This window comes from Neolamprologus multifasciatus, chromosome 1, assembly GCF_963576455.1.
Source record: "Neolamprologus multifasciatus chromosome 1, fNeoMul1.2, whole genome shotgun sequence".
Classification (NCBI taxonomy): domain Eukaryota; kingdom Metazoa; phylum Chordata; class Actinopteri; order Cichliformes; family Cichlidae; genus Neolamprologus; species Neolamprologus multifasciatus.
In genome coordinates this window covers 29,461,455-29,482,835 of record NC_140439.1, presented here as the reverse complement: position 1 = coordinate 29,482,835, position 21,381 = coordinate 29,461,455, and the positions used below count along the sequence as shown (strand labels likewise).

The following is a 21,381-nucleotide window of genomic DNA, read 5'->3' as shown; positions in this document are numbered from 1 at the left end:
CCACCTGGAGAGATTATAAACTGATGTTGCATTGCAAAGGATGGTGAACCAGGAAGGGCCCACGTCAAGTATACCAGCTGGGTCACATGTGGTACTAAGCAAATACTATTTCCAACAGGCTTTCCCATTTTCAAAATGCATGTGATGTCCAGACAATCGATATAATCTCACCTCAACAACAATACCATCACTTTGCCAAGGTTAAACTCTGACTAATACATAAAGCTGAATTAAATGCCATATCAGGTGCAGAAAAAATGCAATGCAAAAAAAAAAAGGGCCATTCTTCCACAGTTGTGGTCATGTGTCCTGATTAAACACTCCCACACAAGTGTGCCTGGCGAGGTCATGCAGCACCGTTCAATCATTCTGCCACTATGACAGGCAACCTTCCACCCACCGGCCACGCACATCCTCCCTGGGCTCCCTCCATTAAATAAATTGTGCTGTAATAATCTCTTGGCTCCCAATATTGGTGGCTGAGCACAGAAGCCTATTTTGATTACCCCACTTTCAGGCCAAGCCAGAACCATCTGTAATCCCCATGTTTTACCATCACTACATTAAAGAAGGAATTATTTAATGGAGACTGAAAGAGAAATGGTGTCATTATCCTATGCTTTCTGAAGCAGACATTTCCCCCACCTTTCTATGTAGATTACCACCATAAGAAAATAAGAAATGGTTGGTGACAGATCATGCTTACACTTTGTTCCCTGAATGTCAAAAACATATTAAACTGGGCTACAAAAATGCAGGCTTTAGGCAACTGGCACCCAGAGTGACTCCCGCTCACCACAAGGAGGAGAGTCATCATTGTTCAATCATGTACTGTATGTTGCTCCATTTCATTTTTCAATACATCCAATGATGGAAAGCTGAAGGTCCCACGAGACCCAAACAAATCAATGGCAAAATGTAGTCTCAAATTAACTGTAGTGAACCTAACTGAAATAGAGAATGCTGTTATTCAATCAGATCCCTTACGCTCAACACAGAAACATAGTACACACAGAAATGCATGTGACTGGTACAGTAAACATGCTGTATCCTCAACAGAAAGCCAGCAGCTGTTAGTGGCTGCCAGAGCTTGATAAGGCTGCTAATTCTTGATAAGACCTGTAAAGCTAAACTGCACAACTTTTAAAAATATCTCTGAATTCATGAAGTGAACAGTGATGAAAATACTTATTCCATTGATATCTTGCATAGTGTAAAGACAGTTTCTGTAGAGCGAGCACATCTACCAGCTTTACTCATATCAAGTACACTGAGTTCTTAGTTGCCAGTTTAACTGTAGCTATGATGATAATATGAGAAATTTTCTACTGTCATCAGTTTGAGGTATTGGGTGGCAATAAATTCTCACTCAAGCACTGAATCCAAAACCAGTTAACAAATAGCAAATGGCAGCAAATGCCTTCAGCAACAACGAGTATAATTTTATCTAGTCTGTAAATTGCCTAAAAGTTGACTCCCTTTACCTTTATTTCTGCATTAATATGCACGGTGGTTACTCTCTCTCATATGTTCTTTGCAAAAGAATATCAGAAGCAAAGTTGTAAAACATGTCAGTTCAGATTTATTATTCCTGCTGTCTACAACACAACTGAATGCACATGAGGAATAAAAGGCTGTTGTAAAAGTGGACCTTGCAGAAGAGATTTGCCTTACTGTTCCAAAGGGATTTAACTGATTGACAGAAACTGCAGGACAGCCGACCTGATTCTGAGAATGCGATGGCGGTAAAGTTCCAAAGCTTAATAATAATAATAGAAATAAAGTTTGAATGCATGACATCTTCTTTTCGATTTCTCCAGGGAATTGTAGAAGACTTTCCAACAGATGTGTCCTCTGGGCCCTGAATTGCTAGATAATTAAAAGGCTCTTCTTGATCAGAAGGTTGCATACTAATATTGCACCTCATCAGTTGTGTAGAAGTCTCCACAATGCTGTTCCATTGACAGACCCTTTTCAAAAGGCTCTATGCAAACAGGTAAAAAAATAATAATCATCTGGTTTCCATCATAAGAAGAAGACAGAAGAGCCATTCTGTGAGAGGGATGTCGTTCTGTCAGTCAAGCACCAAAATATCCTGTCTATAATATTCTATTAGTTTTATTGCTCTTTATTTCAAGGACATGCTGTATTGATAGGTGTCAGCTCTATCGCTTTTTTAATGATTGAGACAAGAAAAAAACTTGCAGAAAGGATATCTAAAAAAAATCCAGAATTAACCGGAACATAAAAGGCAATAATCTCAGCACCAATCGCATGTATTGTTCAAATACCCTATAAAACTCCCACATATATTTTACAGCCATCACAACATTAATATTTTTCCTTATACAAAAGGTACATTGATAAACCGGTCTTATTTTTTTCCGTCACCCTCTGGCAAACGGACTGCATCTGCTCACTGTGAGTTGCTTGCTCAGAATCGAAGGAGGCTGTTCAGCTTTGGATCTGGAAATTAGGCTGTAGATTGGATTATGATGCCATTTTTAATCTGCCTTTTTCCCTTGCAAGATATTGCTCCTCCCCTGCTTCTTAGTGTTATACAAAACTTGACAAGAGGAGATTTTGCTGAATTCCGCTACAGTGATGACTGTGATTCCTTGTGACACTCTAATTTGAGCTTATACAGCCAAAGCTTTGATGCAGACATGGGAATAAAACTTTTAGTCACAGAGACCCTTCTCCTCTCCAGGCCCATTAAAAGGTCCCAGAAATCTCCTTGTGTACTTTAATTACAGTCATCTTGCACTGTCCTTTTTCCTGATTTTGAGGTTGTAGGCATTCATGTGTCTTCTTTCAGCTTCACTTTGTCAAAAATTAAATACTAGCTCTGACTCAGTGGCAACAGACTTTCTGGCCTGATGTGCTATGTTTTTCCATATTGCTTCCAAATTGGTCTGAAATGCTTTTTGAGAAATGTGACTACTGGTTTAAAAAAAACAAAAAACAAAAGGTTCTCTTGATATTGACTCCATTAAATAATTTAGCAAAATGAAATGAAAGAAATGAAATGTGTCCTTTGTCTTTTTCATGTTAGTCACAGCAAAATATGCAACCCTCCATGAAGAGTTAAATAAAGCATAGACTTAGCTTTTCCCTGTGCTGATTGCGTGCCACATCTGTGGTTTTAATTGTACAGTTGAGCGATTGCAAAATCATAGCGCTGAGTGCTCGTAGCACAAGCAAATGGTTCTCAGATCACCAAAATGTTTAATTATGATAATATACAGTATCCATCATCATACCCCAAACAAGTGGGTGGCGACCTCATTTTTAAAAAAAAAATTACTTCTCTCTCAGTGCATCTGTTTATTTTGACAGATCTCAATGATAGAGTCAAACAAGTACTTGTTTTATAAGTACTTGTAATCTTGTTTTAGGATCTTGCTCAAAGACACTTCAGAACCAGTGGCTGGTGCCAAATCTCTGACCTTTCAGTATCAGGACAGTCTCCCCAAGCACTAAATCACCCTTCACCTGACATTTAACATGGTGAGTAAGAGAGCAGAGGGGTCAGAGAAAACACAACCAGCTGGGAGGAGCATAACAAAAATGGCAAACTGTCTAATACATATCTCACATCATCCTGATGGCATGACCTAAGTGTGTTTGGATTTACACAAAGTCATCAACAGTGTAGAGTATACCTGCAAACACACACACACACACATGTGTATATATATATATATATATATATATATATATATATATATATATATATATATATATATATATATATATATATATATATATATATATATATATATATATATATATATGTGTGTGTGTGTGTGTGTGTGTGTGTGTGTGTGTGTGTGTGTGTGTGTGTGTGTGACTGAACACATTACCAAGCCCACCCAATACTCACACACCTGTACGCTACTGTATCATTTAGTATACATGAATGTAGTTTGGTTTAAAAGGCTATTGAAGCCAGTCTTACTTGTTAGTTAACAGCCTCTGTGTAGCCATAAATCAGAGATACTTGGCTAATAAAAAAATGAAGGGCAATAAAACCACAGAGTAAACTGCAGGCCTAAAAGAGAGTGCTGTCTCCCTCCATTCATGTTTGCTGTCACTGAAGGAGGAATCAAACATGATCATTTCTAAACCACTCTTGAAATATGACTTTATATTAACTGTAAATAAAATAAAATAACCCTATTTTGAAATTAAAGTACAAAGAAAAGCGCATTACAATAATTTAGAAATTATTTAAATGAAGACCTAATCATGAATTTTAAGCAAAAATGTCCTCCATGCTGATATTTTCTCTAACTGCTGAAGAAACCTCCAAAAAGAATAAATATTTCATACTATATATAATTTATTATATAAGAAGGGTTTAATCCTAATTGGGACTGGGTTGTGTCATGTGATGGGTTTTTCTGTAACAACTAAATGTGTTGGCAGGCCCCTGTAGCAATATATATCGATACACTAAAACTAATGAATGCGGAAAAAAATCTGAATTACTCTGTGAAATTGGTTCATTCTAAGAATTCTATTTTTTAAAAGTGAATGTTTTGGACTGGAGATACAGTCTTTAAATGTGAAAGAGTAAGGTGGAAAGGTGGTTAGTAGAAAATTTAGCAAAAAGGGAAAAAAAAAAAGGGCTTCTGAGCTGAGGAATGCCCCAGTAAATGAGACATACCATGAAAAACATCTGGGCCTAGTCACAGTAACATCATGTTTTTATGAACCTTTTCCCTTTTGAAATAAGCAAGTGTGATGTGACTAAATTTACCTGAAATCACTGTAGGGGTGAATTATCCAAAATCCGGCGGATTTAACCCGCTCTTGTTCTCGTTCAACCGCCTTCTCACTTCCAAACATCCTCAGGGAGAACTTGTTGACCCCTGGTTGAAGCATTGCTCCTAACTGTCTGTGTATGAACCCAGCCTGATATAATCTCTCGTCGTCCGGCAGAATTTGATCAATGCCATCCAACTTTATAAACCCTGACTGCTGGTCTGGAGAATCATTTTGGGCACCACCGCCAGCGCCACTACTGGCCTCCTGCGCACCCTGATCCGGCTGCCCGTCACCGATTGCTCCAGGGGGGCTCTCTTCGCTCGGGGTAACATCCCCTTCAGTGATGAGGCGTCTCTCCTCCGCAGAGTCTGAGTCGTGCACATGTCGACTTGTGATGGACGAAAGGCTGCCTCGAAATCTCCGACAATCTCCATTTGAGCTGGTCTTCATAGGTCTCCCTATGTCCGTCTCCATGATCACAGATTCCCCACTTTTGGTCTCGCCGATGCCTTTGCAGCTTCCTCCAGAGGTCGGCGACGGTGACGGTAAAGGCTTCATCCTAATGCTCTTCCTCCGGGTGTCCTTGTCTGCGTCTTCTCCTTCACCCATTATAGATGCTTTCTGTCCAATGTGCTGTGGCAAACTGTAGAGCCTTTTACGCATGGAGGAGTGCAACCTGTCCATTATGACATTGAGACACGCAGGAAATATTAAATAAATCCAGATTGTTAGCCTGTATTGTACTGGTTATTGCCACAAGCCCCGCGCTCCCTATCTGTTTGTGAGAGCGATCAGTCTGGAGCTAATCTGAATCCCTGAAAGCCTGCTACACATGACACGGACCGCCGTGGCTCTGCTGAAACAGATGAGGGATATTCTTTTTCATAATCAGACTACCTGACAGTTTGCATATGTCCTCACACACAGCCTGGGCGGTCCGCTTGGCCACTGCGTCCCCGATGTACATCTTTGTGCCGTTCCGACATTGTGCGCAAAAGTGGAAAAACTGCCTGAAAGTCACCTTAGCGTGGCATGTGAGAGACGTGCCGACGGAGGGTGATACAGAGACCAGAGAAAGGTCATGCACGACGAAGGATGCTCTTTTCACAAGACGTCTTGCCAGCTTTCATAAAACAACGCAACACAATCGTGCAAAAATACAGTAAAGCATTCCAGGGACCGCTGACATCACTGTTCCATAGTCAGGGTGCGTTTTGGTGAATTGTGAATATTCATGATGCTGCTCTATTGGGTTGCCATAGGAGCGAGAACTGCAAATAAGCTCAGCCCACCTTGTTTAAAGGGGAAAGCTCTCTCCATTCTTAAAATGTTCTCCCGTTCTTTTAAGTTAAGGCTACAGGTAGCCAACATGCCCATTGTTAAAACATGATGTTGTCTTCTGTTGGAAGAGACCAAGGACCCTGCTTGCCATCGCTGTAATGAGTCTGATCTACTGCGTATTTGCGCACACTAATACAAACGAAGCTAGAATAGACTCGTCTATAATTTGGTAAGAAGCTCTTGTATAAAATTATTGGTATACGGGTGGATTCTCAGATGGAAATAAACAAATCTGTGATCTCCTAATTCAAGATTATTTTTCCAATTCCGTGTATTTATAACACGTAGGATGTCACACCCTTTTGTGCTTATTGTTCCTTTCATTTTCAGCCTAGGATGATAAAGAATGAAAAATAGGCTGAGGGATTTTGTCTTGTGAACGAAGCCTTATGATTCTTTAATTTCATCAATGCCTTCATTATGAATGTCCTTTTGTTTTTGTGTTCCGTTTTGTGTGTGTTTTCCTTTTTTCTGTCTCTTTTCATTCATTTACAGTGCCTGCAGCCAAGTATGACAGTCTCATTGCAAGGACATCTTTCCCTCATGTCTTCTTGAGCGAAAGATGTCCTTGCAATGTAGCTTACAAAAGCTACATTGTTACTGTAATAGCTTAAACAAACCCACGATAGTTGTGTGCAGCATCCTTACAAAAGCCTTTTAAAGCTAAAGCAAATTTTATCAGCAATATTTTGTAGATGATTAAAACACTAATTAAACAAGGTTTTTCACTGTTAACAAATTATCTTATCTTGTGTCACTTGTGTCACAATGTCTAAACTGAGAAACATCAATGCCAGCAGTTTCTGAAGAAAGGTTATATATTCAAATTTAGACAAAAACTTTTATCAACTATTCTAGTGGACATTGCAGAACTGCAGACACGGAAAAATAGAAGGAAATTTGCTAATGCAAAACAGCTACATTATAATTTAGGGAATCTCTTTTACTATGCTGGATTTACATAATGTAACTTCCAATTCCCAAAATAAATAAATAAATAAAATAAAATGAATTGAATTGAATCCTAGCCACAAATACCTACAGCATTTGGTGAAAGCCCTCCTAATTGACACACTAATACAAAGCAGTGCCTTTCTGCAATTCTATTTACAAGACCATTTACTAGGTCAATATTTTTAAGAACTTTAACTTTCAAAAATCATCCATATTGGAACAATTATATCCTTTGAATAATAATGGCTGTGAGTTATATGGGTTGCAAATTAATTACCCAACTTAACTAAAAATGCAAGAAAACATTTTTTATGACATTCCAATTTAAGATATATACAATTTGTAGCAAACAAAAGAATAAATGATCAATTTGTAGTGTGTAAGAAATGCTTCCCTTTACACCTGTGATGTCAAACTTCCCTCCGACCCAATGGGTGGGTTTGCAAACTGTGAAAATTACAGAGCAGGTACAATTCTGGACTTTTCACTGCTTTTTGTCCTTAAGAATAAATCACATCATGAAAGACTGAACTGATGATTTCATCTGAGTCATTTCATCTGAAATAGTTTTACAGCTTCCTGACTGACAAAGACGACAAACACAAACCATTAAATAAAAGAAAAGGATTTCCATTAAATGACAGAAAAGTTCTTTTTATTATTATTGATGAACAACGACTTCGTTTTTGATTTTCTGTGAAGTAACATTAGAACAAAGTCCAAGTTTGTTGTCACTTTCTTTACAAATTTTACAGTTATATTTCTTAAAAGCTGGGCAGTGCAGTGGTTACCACTGTTGTTTCACAGCAAGAAGGTTGTGAGTTTAACTGCACGAGAGCCTTTCTGTATGGAGTTTGCATGTTCTCCATGTGTTTGTGCTGGTTCTCTTGGGTATCCTGCTTCCTCCAATAGTCCAACTGTATGTAATTTGTTGGGTTAGGTTAATTACTTATTCTAAATTGCCTATAGGTGTAAGTGTGAATGGTTGTCTGTCTCTCTCTCTGTGTCAGATTGGCAACTGTCCCCAACACTCCTCTATGATAGCTGGGACAGGCTCCAGCCTGAAGAGAATGGATGGATGGATTTCTTAAGAGTGCAAGTCCATTAACTCATTCTGATGGATTCATTGATGTAGTACAGCACAATTTTTTGTAATTAGATTTGACTCACTGAAAGAGGTAAAACACATCAGGTAGTTTGTAGGTAGGTCTTTATTTTATAGATATTAGGTAAAGTTCAAGCCGGCCCACTTAAGCTCAAATGGGGCTGTGGCCCAAAACTAAGAGTTTGGCACCCCTTCTTTACACACCGACTCTAGGGCAGAACTTAAATCTACCACAACTTGTCTGCATTACTTAGAACTCTAAATAATTTTAAATAATGCAATATTTGCAATAACACAAATCTTATTAACCCTACCTGTGTTTTTCATCTTCTGTCTCAAATCATACCTTAGCTTGGGTGTGATACTGGTGTCTGCAGATATTTGAGTCTGTATATATACTTTTGACCCTGTGTAAATGAGAGAAAATCCAAACTAAAATCTTGTGTACCCAAATCCTGTCTTTTAAGGTAATTAAAGATGCATGCCGTACAATCATTGCTCCCAGGAAAAAGAGCAGTTCAAAGGAATCATTAAACACCCATAATTACCATGACATGCACGGCTATGATCAGTGTTTGTAAACTTCTAAACACAACTGTATCTATATATCTGAGAGGCACAAACTGGGAGTTACTTTCAAGCTAGGATGGCCATTTTGAAATTCTGCTCTAAGAACAGAAAACAAAATTAAAATAGAAACTGCTACATGCACTGTTGTCTTAATGTGTAGTCCAGTAGGACATACTGCCAGCTCTTATCCCAGTGAACAATGTCACTGAGCCAGCATTCAACAATACTGGAGCACTTGAACTAACGCATTATAGTTAGTATTTAGCTATCATTATAACCACACATTTAACTATTAATAATGGAACATTTCAGCAGTTCAGTCCACCTGCATCTGAAACTGGAGTCACACTCCTACTGTACATCCATACAGCATCAAGTGTTCCAGACTTGCTGGGTCACATGTGGAGACATGAGCCAGCTTCCTGCTGAGGAAGTGATGCTGAACCTTGGGTTTGTAACATACACTGTCACATGTTTCAAAACAGCTCCCTGCAAACCCACATTTTCTTACCACTGTATATATTGCACTGTAATACTGACATTACACAAGTATTGGGCAGAGGTTTGGAGCAAAGTGTTTTAAAATAATCCAAATCAGCACTGAGTGTCATGTCTCTTTAATGTTACTGTCACCTCTGACTATTAAAAAAAAGCCTCTCAGTCCGTCGCTGACGTTAATTTTCGCGCGCGGTCCATGTTTCGTTCAGGCTCTTCTGCTGGCACTGGATTCTGCTATAGCTGGTTGGGCTTGACAGAAAATATAGAAAAAAAACTACTCCGCTGCTGGAAATGATCGCCACTCGTATTTGGAAGTTAAAACGCTATGGGCGTTTCATCCCTGGCTCCAAGGAAACAGGTGTAACACCGTGGAAGGTAACTGACCTTCATTTACATATTACTAAAAAACCTTGCCCTAGCTAGCCAAACTTTCCTAAGCTAGCCTAGCTGTATTAGCTTTCTGCCTGACAATAACTTTAGTCAGTGCAGCGCTGCACTGACTAAAGTTATTGGCCAAATACACACACGAATGAAAAACGTACTTAATATATTGTTCATTAGGATTTTTATTTAGAACCCACCTCCTAGTTAAGGAAACGTGTCTAATTTTGTGACTCATAAAGAGTAGCTTTCCTTTAGCACCATAACTGTTGATGAAACCCCAGAGTGGTGTTAATCATCTCTAATAACAACCATTTTACTACGATCATTTTAAGTTATCTGCCAGCCTTAGTTAAGCTATAGTATAATACCTACAGTATTGTGAAAAAGCCCCCCCTTCTTTATTGTTTTTTGGTATTGTTGTTAGTTTTTAATTAATATTTGCAGGACATGTTTCAGATAGTCTGACAAACTTTAGTATTAGACAAAGGTAACCAGAGTAAATAGGAAATGCAGTTTTTAAATAATGATTTAATTTTTAAGCTGAATTCAATTTACTAGCCAGGTCTGATTACTGTCTGATTACTGTCAGACTTGCTGAATAAAAATAGACTTAAATAGAACCTGTCTGAAAAAGTGAATCAGGCTGAAAGACCTTAAAAAGCCACACATCATGCCACAATCTAAAGATACTCCAGAGTAAATGAGAAACAAAATCATTGACATCCATAAGTCTGAAAAGTATTAAAAAGCTTTTTCTAAGGTTGTGGTACTCTAGCAAACCACAGTGAGAGTCATTATCCACAATTGTTGGGCTACCAAAATTACTCCAAGAGTGCACTGAAGACTCATCCAGGTCAGAAAAGAACCCATAAGAACATCTAAAGAACTGCAGGCTTCACTTACCATAGTTAAGCTTCCAAGGTGGAAAAAAATCACTGCTGACCATAAAGACTATAAAGGCTCGTCTAGTTGATGGAACCATGAATTCTGTTTTCTACCAGAAAATGCTGAAGGAGAGTGTCGGTCCATCAGTTTGTGCCCTGAAGCTCAAGGGCACTTGGGTTATGCAGCAGGACAATGGTCCGAAACACACCAGCAAGTTCACCACTGAACGGCTTTGGAGTGGGCTTGTCAGAATCCAGATTTAGATTTGATTCAGATGCATAAATGCGTAAAAAATGATATTGGAGGGTTTTTCCTGATTTATAAAATTACTATTTAAAAAGTATGTCTTGTAACCAGGGGTGCTGCAATTCATGGATGTTACTTGACAGGAACCACCTACCAAAATATTTTTTGCACACCACGCAACCCCTCTTGGCAATAGACCCTCCTGTTTGCAGCCTGGCAGTGCCTATTGCCACACTCCAAAAACTGCTGAAGAAGAACTCAAGGAGCATAACTAATAGCCCAAGGCATTGACCCAGACTCCAGACTCCCCAGATTCCCAATCAAATAGAGCATGTACTTGGGCTGTTTATGCTTTTGGTATTAAACATGAAAATGGAGTAACAAACAGCTGATGGTAGAAAAAGCCCATTTATTTAGATAATTACTGCATTTTTAAAAATAATTCTATTCAAAGTATAAAAGTATTTCACTGGTTGTACCCACTGGTTGTATGATTATCTTTTTGTTTCTGTTTCTGCATTTGTTTTGTTTTTTCATGTTTGAAAAACTCCATTCCTTGTGCTGTTTTTTTTCATTAACTGCACCAGACTCTAGATGGCAAGCTAGAGCTGTGTATTTCTTAATGACACCAATGAATGAAACCAAAGTACATCTATATCATAGGGCAGCTCAGAGACATTGAGTCAAAGCATGTTATTTAAACTGAGCTAAGTCGCATTTACATTGATCACACAAGATTACAGCATTGCAAATTGTAAAATACAGTGAAAGGCAAGTTGTGAACATTGAATTACAAGAGTTTATCTGACTAACTTTATAATAATAATAAGCTATTCCATATACTCATGAGCCATATTGGGTAGTGCATCTCTTTTAAGAACATTTTTAATTTTCATGAAATTGTATCAGGTACACATACCTTTGGGCTGTTGAACCAAGACTTAAAATGTAGCAGAAACAAAAAACATTACTGTCATTGTTATATTAATAAGCTACATCAGCGGTCCCCAACCTTTTTTGCATCACGGACCGGTTTATGCCCAACAATATTTTCATGGACCGGCCTTTAAGGTGTCGCGGATAAATACAACAAAATAAAACTAGTACCGGTACCGAAAAAAAGAAAATTTATTCATAACACACGTGAAAAGACCAAGGAAAACCGAGTAAACGATAAAAACGATAACAAAATAACGCTGAAAACCGAAAAAAAAACCCCCTGAAAACTATACATTTCACACCTGAGCCTCTACTCTCGTGGCCCGGTACCAAACGACTCACGGACTGGTACCGGTCGGAGGCCCGGGGGTGGGGGACCGCTGAGCTACATTATATATCTTAATCAGTAAAAAATAACAATGTTATTGATTTAAAAAAGCATCCTTTAGAAATGCATATATCTAGTTACTGCCAGGAAAAGCAATGACTAATTCAATATTTTTCTCTTCATCAGGTACTTGAGGCAAAAGACAACAAACCTGAAATTGTCCTCACAATAGTGGAATCTGGACACTTGCTGGTCTTGCAGGGACAAGAAAGCTTGGTAAGTAGAGTAGGTTACTGTTTTTTTCTCATAGATTTCTCTGTGTGAACACAACATACAACAAAGATTACACATTAGTTTTTAGATCCCGGTACGCCATATATTTTGTGGTTGTAATTCATAATTGGTTGAAATAAAAAAATTAAAAAATCAGATATGTCTAATTTAAAAAAAGGTTTGAATTTTGACTTACTTTAAATTTTTTCCCTAAAGAATTAAGACTTTGGTTGTGTTCAAATAGTGTTTTATCTGGAAGATTTCTTATCACAGATTAAAATATACTAAATGAGAGAAAATGTAATCTGCTTGTGTTGTTTATTGTGTTGTTTGCATGTGTAAATATGCTAGTTCTCGTTTAGCAACTAATGTTTATTGTGGTGTACCTTTTTATCAAATTATGTTCAAAAAACGATTACACTTACAGTTGTTGGAATTATAGTTGTTTGTATTAGATCACAGCTTATTTATTTGTTGTTTGTCCTACCCCCAAGTTATTGCAACACAACATAACTTTCATCAATTATTAGCCATCCACTTTATTAGGTAAACATGTTCAACTTGTTAACACAAATGTCTAATCAGCTAATTGCATGGTAGCAACTCACCACATTTAGGCCTGTGATGGTCAATCAATAGTCAATGGTCTATTAACCTGCAGAAGTTCAAGTCATACATCAGAATGGGGAAGAAAGCAGATTTAAGTTATTTTGGTGTAGATGGGTTGGACTTAGTATTTAAGAAACTGCTGCTAGGATTTTCTAAGATGACCATCTCTAAGGCTTGCAGAAAATGGTGTGAAAAGAGGAAGTATCCAGTTAGTGGCAGTTCTCTGGGCATAAATGCCAACCAAAGTGTGCTCAAAAGTGTCTCTGAATACACAACACATAAACCTTGAAGCAGATAGCAGCAGCAGAAGACCACACTAGTTGCCACTCCCATCAGCTTAGAACAGGAAACTGAGGCTACAGTCCACACAAACTCACCAAAATTGGACATTAGAAGATTGATCGATTTTTTGCATATTACACCTTAATGAATATAATGGGCCATGAAAAAAGGGTCCAATTCCAGTACTGGCAAGCTGTAATGAAGTGGTTGGTTAGCATATGTACATATTTCTACATACATTTCCATATATGTATAATACTTTGTTTTGATAATTTTTTTTAGTTTAAATGGACAAGGATGAAAATGTTTACATAACATAGTCGATGTAGTATATATGTCATTCTAAATAAACTTTAAGCATAATAATAAGAGAAAATGTGTGGAATTTTCTCTGCAGATTTTTTGAGATCTGAGAAAGTAATCTGTTTTCCAGACAAAAGGGTTCAATGAAGGCCATATGAAATATTCTGTTGAAGAGCTTGACATTTCTGCCCAAATGTGAGGGGATTTGACTGACTTGTTTTGGATGCATCAAGCCAAATATCACTCTGAGCTTCTAAATGCAAGTTCAAAATCACCTTAATAATGTTTCTATACTATTACTACTATTCTAAAAGGAACTAAAGGCTTTTTATCATTTTAAGAAAAAGTATTTTCTTCAGTTTCTTCAAGTTTTCCTTTAGTATAACAAAGACTGCAGTTTTTTAAAACTTGATGCTTTTTCATGGACATTTGAGGATGATAGTTCTATTGCTTGCCATGTGTGATTTTACATAATGCAGAATGATGGCATTATAGGACTACAGAGCGCTTGCTCCTTAATATTGTGCAGTTGTTCTAAGTCAACCTTAATTGACTAACCTACATTGTTTTTTTTTTTTTTAAGTCAAAGCAAATGTATGTTTACAGGGTTTTTAAGTAATACCCGCCTAATGTTTCCTTATAGCGTGTTTACCTGCTTTTGTGAAAAATCTTAACAAGAGCCTCAGAGCGGAAGCTTTAGGGTTATTGAGCAAATAGAGACCCCTGCAGACAGTTTTTGGTAGCAATTTTCTTTAACAGGTTTATTAAACTGTAATGCTCTTTTTTGTACTTTGGGTTTTCTAAATAATTCAAGCATTTGGCTACAAAATAAGAGTATTTCAAATTGTATTCATGTATATTATTCTTTATATATTAACATGTCAAAATGATTGAACTGTTTTATGCCTTTGCTGCTAAAGGTCTTTGTTCTCTTATCTTTTCTCAGGATACAATTCCTTTGCTGTGTGGCTCAGATTCTATTAAAGTACACCAGAAATCTGATAATCTGATGATTCGATTTATTGTGAAGGTGAGTGGTGAGATGCATTTCGATCCCACAGTATTTATCTCAACGTCCATGGCAATATCTTAAACCCCTTACAAGCTCAAGACCATTACATTCACAACATCATAACAAATTGAAGGGGAATACAATTCCAAAGCAACAGATTTTAATGATTAGGTGTTTTTTTGTTTGTTTGTTTGGTTTTTTTTTTATCTGTGACGGCTGCCTTGTTCTTTTGTTGCTTGAAGATTACATTTAAGTGTCTAAATACCCGAGCTCGTTTTCCACAGATTGTGTTTTTCTTGGCGCAGTTTTGACTGACAGATACAGACTGAGTTTGTGGATTTCTGCAGGGTGAGAGCCGCATGATAAGGATGCAGTTTGATGGATGCAGCATGGCAGAGGCTATAAATGAGTGCTCAAGTGCTGTGGAAAAACTGATGGAGTACATACCTGTCACCACTCAGGATTACGCCCCATCACAGCCTAATCAGCCCCCTGCTGCGGTACCTGCACCAGCAGTACAGGTCTCCCAGCTTCATTTCATTTAATACAATTTCAACATCAAAAACAGAACTAGTGTATGTCCATGCATTTAAAATATTTTACCAAGATGTCCACAACATAGAGATAATATGTGACTTTACTTTTTTCTGGGATAGTCTTTTATGGAACTGGAAAAGAAGCATCCTTTATTGTGTAAATTTAAAAAGTATATCAACATAATGTAAATTGCCATAATTAAAGTTGTCACCTAGGCATTACTCTGTGCATTTTAAATAGTGGTATCACAAGGGTGTAGTCAGCTCCATCTACATAAAAAACCCAGATTGCACTCACTAGATGGTGCTATTGACAATACTGTCTTATTCTTAGAGGTCACACTGCAACTACAGTATGTGAGAAAGACTATGAAATATACATCAATCGTTAGCCAATAACAGTAAAAGATAAGGTTTAGAATACAGCAATTTAAACAGATTCATATACTATAATGCAGGAAAGGATTTTAAATAGTTTATGAATTTAACAGTTTGAAATGCACGACCCTTACGCCCTGATAAAAGTACTAAATAAATCACAAAAACAAAAAACATGCTCTGAAAACCTTTCAGCAGTTGCAAGTTAAACTCTATAAACATACTGAACTATTGTAGGGGTGAGACTATTTCTTTAACAATCATACTCATTGTCCTTCATAGCAGTAAGCCAGTCATCGTTTCTTTCTTTCTTTTTAAACTTGAAATCGTTCATAACATATGATTAACTGCAAACCAAATTCTTCTGCTTCTGGTCTTCAGAGCATTTAACATGAAGGACTGGGAAAGGAACGGACTCCACTATGGGGTTGAATTTGACCTTTAGAAAACAGATAGAATGAAGGAGCTGAGATGAAAGGATTTGAGGGGTGGAAAACTTTCAATTAGTAATAAGGCCATTGATTGGTCTCTTAACCCTCTGGTGTCAAGCTGTGCATATCAAATCTTCTTTTCTTCTTTTGTGTTTCATCATGTGCCAGCAGACTTGTCAGGAAAAAGCTGCGGGAGTTAAACCTGAGGTTCTCCGAGGAACTGTGTCCATCAAACGTCTTACCCAGGTATTGATTGTAAGAGGCAGTAAAGCTAACTGCTATTAAAATTAAGCTTCAACTATGCAACATGTTAGTTGTAATTTTGCAGTAGGCTTAATTTGGAAATGCAAAATGATTGTTGTGTGGTTTTTCTTTTAAATTATAAAGGCTGGCACAGGGTTCGCAATCAGTTCTTTTTTTCAATTTTACTTAAATATTTTCTGGACCTCCCACAGCACTACTTGGGAGACACTGCTGTGACTCTACCTCGGGTATATCAACACAGTTCTTTTGGACAAGGTGACTTAGAGCATTTCCTGCGTGTTTGTCTGCTGGATCCCACCTTTTATGGATTTGTAGAGAAGGTGGAAGGGGAGCTGAGGAAACTGGTTGAAGAGTAAAGAATCTTAACAAGAGCTCAAGGCAGAAAGGTCAAGTTTGCGTGTGTGTGTGTGTGTGTGTGCATGTTCGTGTTTTTTTTTTTTCTTTTACTTGTTCATGTAGGCAGTGCCTGTTGGTGGAGGAGTGTTTTGTTGCTTTGGTGCCAGTGTTCTTTGAAATTATATTACACATTAGTTGTTATGTTACATGGGCCAAAGAGGATGCTTTGAATATCATTACATTTGTTGATTAAAGAACTTGCAAAACAAACATTCATTTTTACATTTTTTATTTAAAAAAAGAAAAAAAAAACTATTGGTCTCACTTATATGTTTGATCGTGGCTATGTACTCTGGTCCCTCGTTCCCACCTTAATGCAGGTCCATTTCCACTGCACCACACATGGATACATTGTATTGAAAGAGGAGTCATGCAGCTACAGCAGTGAATTTTGCTATGCCAGCTTCCAAGTGATCCCACAATATTAAAGCTTCACTGAGTAAAACAAACTGCCCTCCATATATCTATTTAAGAATACATATTGCATAGGATTATAGCCATGCTATACAGTTAAAGAGAAGAACAAAATAAAAATCAGTTAATGAAATTGGGAATTATAAAAAAAATATTTTTTTTACACCTTTCCTATCATTTGAACACTCATACTTCAACATATACAAGACACCTAAGTTACTCTGGAAAGGAAATAAAAATAATACGTATATTATTTTTGTTAAGATAGTTAAACACACAGTAGTCATTTTCTGTAAGCACTCTCATTTAAATTTAAATACTGCCAGTCATTGAAGTCATTGCTTCAGACATTGAAGCCCTTGCTTCACAATAAAAGTTCTGTTAAAAGTAGACATCTTGTCACAAATCAAATATAGTTAAATGACCATGATATGCTGTACAAATTTTCAAGAATAAAACATATATATATATATATATATATATATATATATATATATATATATACACACACACATATACATATATGTGTATATGTATATACATATATGTGTATATGTATATGCGAGGATGACTCCATAAAAAAGGTAATTTTGGATGCAAAAAAGCCACACGAGGGATAACAACAGAAAATGTCTATTCTGAGTATCCTATTGCGTTGTAATTATCTTGCATGCATTGTACATGATATGTAATACAAAAGGGATCACCTCATTTGAGGACATGATAAAATCAAGAAAGGAGACATCAACAGCACATTAAAAATGTGTACACCTCTGTGGTGGTTTTAGTCATTATTCTTCATCCTGAAATCTCCACTTAAGACTGAATAAGGCATGCTTAAGACAGCCATTATGTTCTTTTTGTTGCCAGTGTTATGCTGATATTGTTTCTCATAAAATGAGACAAGATATGCTTTTTTCAAAACTGCCCAGAGCTCCATCCACCTCTGACACCTTCACGTAGTCAAAAAAATGCAGTTTAGCCATCTCATCTGTGGAGAGAAATTCAAGAGAAGGCGTGACTATGGATAATCCTCACAGTGGGTTCTATATTTAGCCCCTATCCTCTACAACAGTGTCTTACTTGAGTAAATTGCTTATTTCGTATTCCTCTGGCGAATGTTTTTGTCCTTGTGGTTGTTTGTTGAATTTGTTTTCCTAGGAAAGAAGCACTTACAATTTAGTGGCATAAAGGTAATGGGCATTCAGATCACAGTATCCCCATATGAATTATATTTGTGGCAATAAAGATACTTGTTTACTTACATTTGCCCAACTGGTTCATCATCTTTGAGGGGTAGAGGAGAGAAGAAGACAAAAATGGCACAGAGAAGTTAAATGCGAGATCAAAACAAAAACAAAAAACTGGCATGTTTCTTCATATCGCTATAGTAAAAAAAAAAAAGTTAAAAGTTCAGAAAATGCAGGAAAAGTGCTAAAAGCATTTATGACAGAATCATGCACTGATAAGACACTCAAAGTTAGATATGGGCATCACCTGCTTAACTGCTTGAATTTCATATGCATGTATATGCTTTGTGCAAAAATGATAACAGGGTTGCAAAATAAGTAGCTTCTTACATTAAAAGTGTTTTTGGACAGTATGTGTGCTTGGTCAGCAATGACATAATTGGAGTAGCAAAACTGAAATGTGAATTAAAACCAAGGAATTGCCCCTTAAAGAGCATCTTTAACACCCAACACTGTAAACTTAACCTCACATGCCATCTGAATCTCATGGGGTTCCTGTTCATCTCAGGCTGAGCATATGTGTAGGAGGATTGCAGATGGCTCACTTAAAGCCATCTTTTAATTACACTCAGCGATTTTATAGTGATTTTGAAGGGGCGTGGTACATGAGCATGATAGTGTAGCTGATTTGGCAAAAAGAAAAATCATGCGCCTCCTTAAACCTGTCTCTCAGCATATAGAGAATCTATCCATTCCAAGCAGTAGAACATAGACTTTATGGCAATATATATTTTTGTAAAATAATTTTCTCAGTGTGTCAGTCATACAAAATTGCCATTGTCATTGTAAGGCAGTGCAGTAAAACATAGTAAAGTAGACCACATTGTAACAATATAAAATACCAAAAGAAGAGGAACTCGGGGAAAAATAATTTGGGTTGAGTGAAAAGTTAGTTCCACAGCCTTGGGGTTGGTGCGTTGCATTCAGATGAAATGTGTTAACAGGTAAGTAGCCAGTCACAGTGAGAGATTTTCCATGCAGTTATAAGTCCGAGATTAGCAGCATTAGCAACATTCCATGGCATTAAAATGGAGCAAATTATGGCAGATCTAATGTTAGACAACAACATGGTTCTGGGAGTACTTAAAGGAGGAACAGCTGCCAGCATATAACACTGTTTTCACACCTCATATGTATACACCACAAAAGCTATGTTTACTATTACAGCTTTGCAAGCACAAATGCAATAACAAATGACAGATTTTTACTGTGTGAGATTAATAATCATGGTAACACATCAAGTCTGTTGAAGTGGAAGTTGAAGTGTCATTTTTAAACCTAAGAAAATAGATATGGGTTCATATCACAACATTTGTTTCGTGACATAAAGTGGGCTGTTATTTAGCAAATAATCACACAGCAAAATCTGTAATTTTAGCAGCTGGTTTCGAAACATAGGATAGAAATGTCAGCCTGCATCAGAGCCTTTGGCTGTGTAGTGAAAAAAGTGTTCAAACAGCTCAGCCATCAAGAGACCAGAATTCATAATGCACACAGACAGGGGCCAAAACCTGTCTGTGTGCAACCTCTGGGAATATGGGACGCTAAAAGGAGATTTTAGAAAAGGCTGTGTATCGTGAGCTGGAAGTCCTCATTCCCGATTTGAATGGCATAAACATGGCAAATATAATCTACCTTAATCGCTTCATTTTCCAGTAGATGAAACCAAACTAGAGGCTGTGCACAGAGCTTACTTAGACTTGTGGTTTAGTTGCATATCTCTTGTGTGCTATGAGTTTGTACTTTAGGAAAATGAAATATTTTTGTGCTTTTTCTACTTCTGTAATTACTAAGCACAATATAACAGATGCTAGTTTGTTAAAGAATTAAACTCCTAATAGTATCTAATTTTAAAACATTTGGTTATTTTTATATATGCAACTGAGACATAAAAATTATTCTTAAATGCATCAACAAATACTGTTTTGGACCCCATCTAAGGATTAATACATAAGCCTGTCACACAACACTTTCTATGTGACTTTGTGGTCACAGAATTAAGACTTTGAAAAACACTTGAATATATGTAAATTTAATCAAGTTGGCTTATTTTCTAACTATTGCTTGCACATTTTATTTGGTAAATTAATTTTGTTCATACTATGTCAATAAAAAGTTGGATGTACCCAGAAGCAATATTTGCTTAGTCTGTGTGTAACATAGAACTGGGGTACCCAGCTGGTTTGACTCACATAAACAGGGCAACTGTTGAGGCATTGAATTTTTTTTTGTGTTCTTGCCTTATTTAAAAATGAAAAGAAGACAAATCTACATGAGTAGAGGTCAGACAGAACCCGTGGTGACTGAAGATCCCTTTGAGCTTTGTAGACTTTGTCATCTTGACAAATTATTATCAAGCAGTTCTGCCTGTCAGCTGAAACAGGAGAAACTTTTTTTTATTTCAAATTATCTTATTTATGGGGTACTATATATATATATATATATATATATATATATATATATATATATATATATATATATATAGATATATAGATATATAGATATATAGATATATAGATTATATAGATATAGATCTATAGATATATAGATCTATATATATTTATTTATTTATTTATTTATGTCTGTAATTACTTGAGCTACGTGCATGTATTAAATGTGGTTTTGAATTCAATTTTCCACACCACACCAGACATACACATAATAGTCTTTTGTTTGATAATACAACATTCAAACTTGGCTATATATAAATTATTTAGATATGCTTGTAATGTACATTGTATGATTACAATCATTCTGATTGGGCTTTTACTTTGATTACAAATGATTGCTCTTTAGAGACATACAAAACAGATTCCATATCCATTAAAACAGAATTGTTGCCTGTCGAACTGATAAGCCTAATGGAAATGGATAAGACTTTTGTTTATCTGTTTATTTTATTTTACCATGACTTGTATAAGTTCAACTTCACTGACTGTGGTAAAATTTCAAAATTGTATAAGTTCAACTTCACTGACTGTGGTAAAATTTCAAAACTGCATCAAGCATCATGATATTTTGGGATGGACAGTAGGCTTGTAAAAACATTCAAAATGACAGAAAAAAAATGTCATGCAGGATCTCTCACTTACCACCCATTAAGATTATGTTGCCATTTGGAAAGAAGGGGGAAGGGGACAAGAATTAACCAGTTAAGATATACTGTGGGACTGATAATGGATTGATTACCTTACATGTTTACGAACTCTT

General features: G+C 36.7%; 3 protein-coding genes across 4 annotated transcripts in view; 1 reads left to right on the top strand and 2 right to left on the bottom strand.

The window, feature by feature from the left end:
* Positions 1–6,355, bottom strand: part of hcn4 (hyperpolarization activated cyclic nucleotide-gated potassium channel 4) — an 82,160-nt gene extending 75,805 nt beyond the window's left edge. The window contains exon 1 of the mRNA XM_085163501.1: positions 4,766–6,355. Coding sequence (XP_085019627.1) covers positions 4,766–5,457 — 692 coding nt within the window. The 5' untranslated portion in view covers positions 5,458–6,355. The remainder of the gene's footprint in view (positions 1–4,765) is intronic.
* A 3,043-nt stretch (positions 6,356–9,398) lies between these two features.
* On the top strand, positions 9,399–16,717 carry rec114 (REC114 meiotic recombination protein). Its single transcript, XM_085163704.1, has 6 exons — positions 9,399–9,616; positions 12,210–12,299; positions 14,437–14,520; positions 14,850–15,023; positions 16,019–16,093; positions 16,303–16,717. The coding sequence occupies exons 1-6, from the start codon at positions 9,533–9,535 to the stop codon at positions 16,465–16,467; spliced, it is 672 nt and encodes a 223-aa protein (XP_085019830.1). The 5' UTR covers positions 9,399–9,532; the 3' UTR covers positions 16,468–16,717.
* Positions 16,509–21,381, bottom strand: part of LOC146526022 (neuroplastin-like) — a 26,280-nt gene continuing 21,407 nt past the window's right edge. For both annotated transcript variants that reach the window (XM_085163661.1, XM_085163670.1), the window contains 3 exons: positions 18,187–18,208; positions 18,005–18,078; positions 16,509–17,912 (listed from right to left, as the gene is read on the bottom strand). In XM_085163661.1, the coding sequence (XP_085019787.1) occupies positions 18,018–18,078; positions 18,187–18,208 (83 nt within the window). In that variant the 3' untranslated portion in view covers positions 16,509–17,912; positions 18,005–18,017. The remainder of the gene's footprint in view (positions 17,913–18,004; positions 18,079–18,186; positions 18,209–21,381) is intronic.

Bases quoted from the DNA above. Each gene is read 5' to 3' on its own strand.
- rec114 (XM_085163704.1), top strand. From the start codon at position 9,533: ATGATCGCCACTCGTATTTGGAAGTTAAAACGCTATGGGCGTTTCATC. The intron at 12,300-14,436 runs GTAAGTAGAGTA...ATCTTTTCTCAG, and splicing joins TGCAGGGACAAGAAAGCTTG to GATACAATTCCTTTGCTGTG. The intron at 16,094-16,302 runs GTATTGATTGTA...GACCTCCCACAG, and splicing joins CCATCAAACGTCTTACCCAG to CACTACTTGGGAGACACTGC.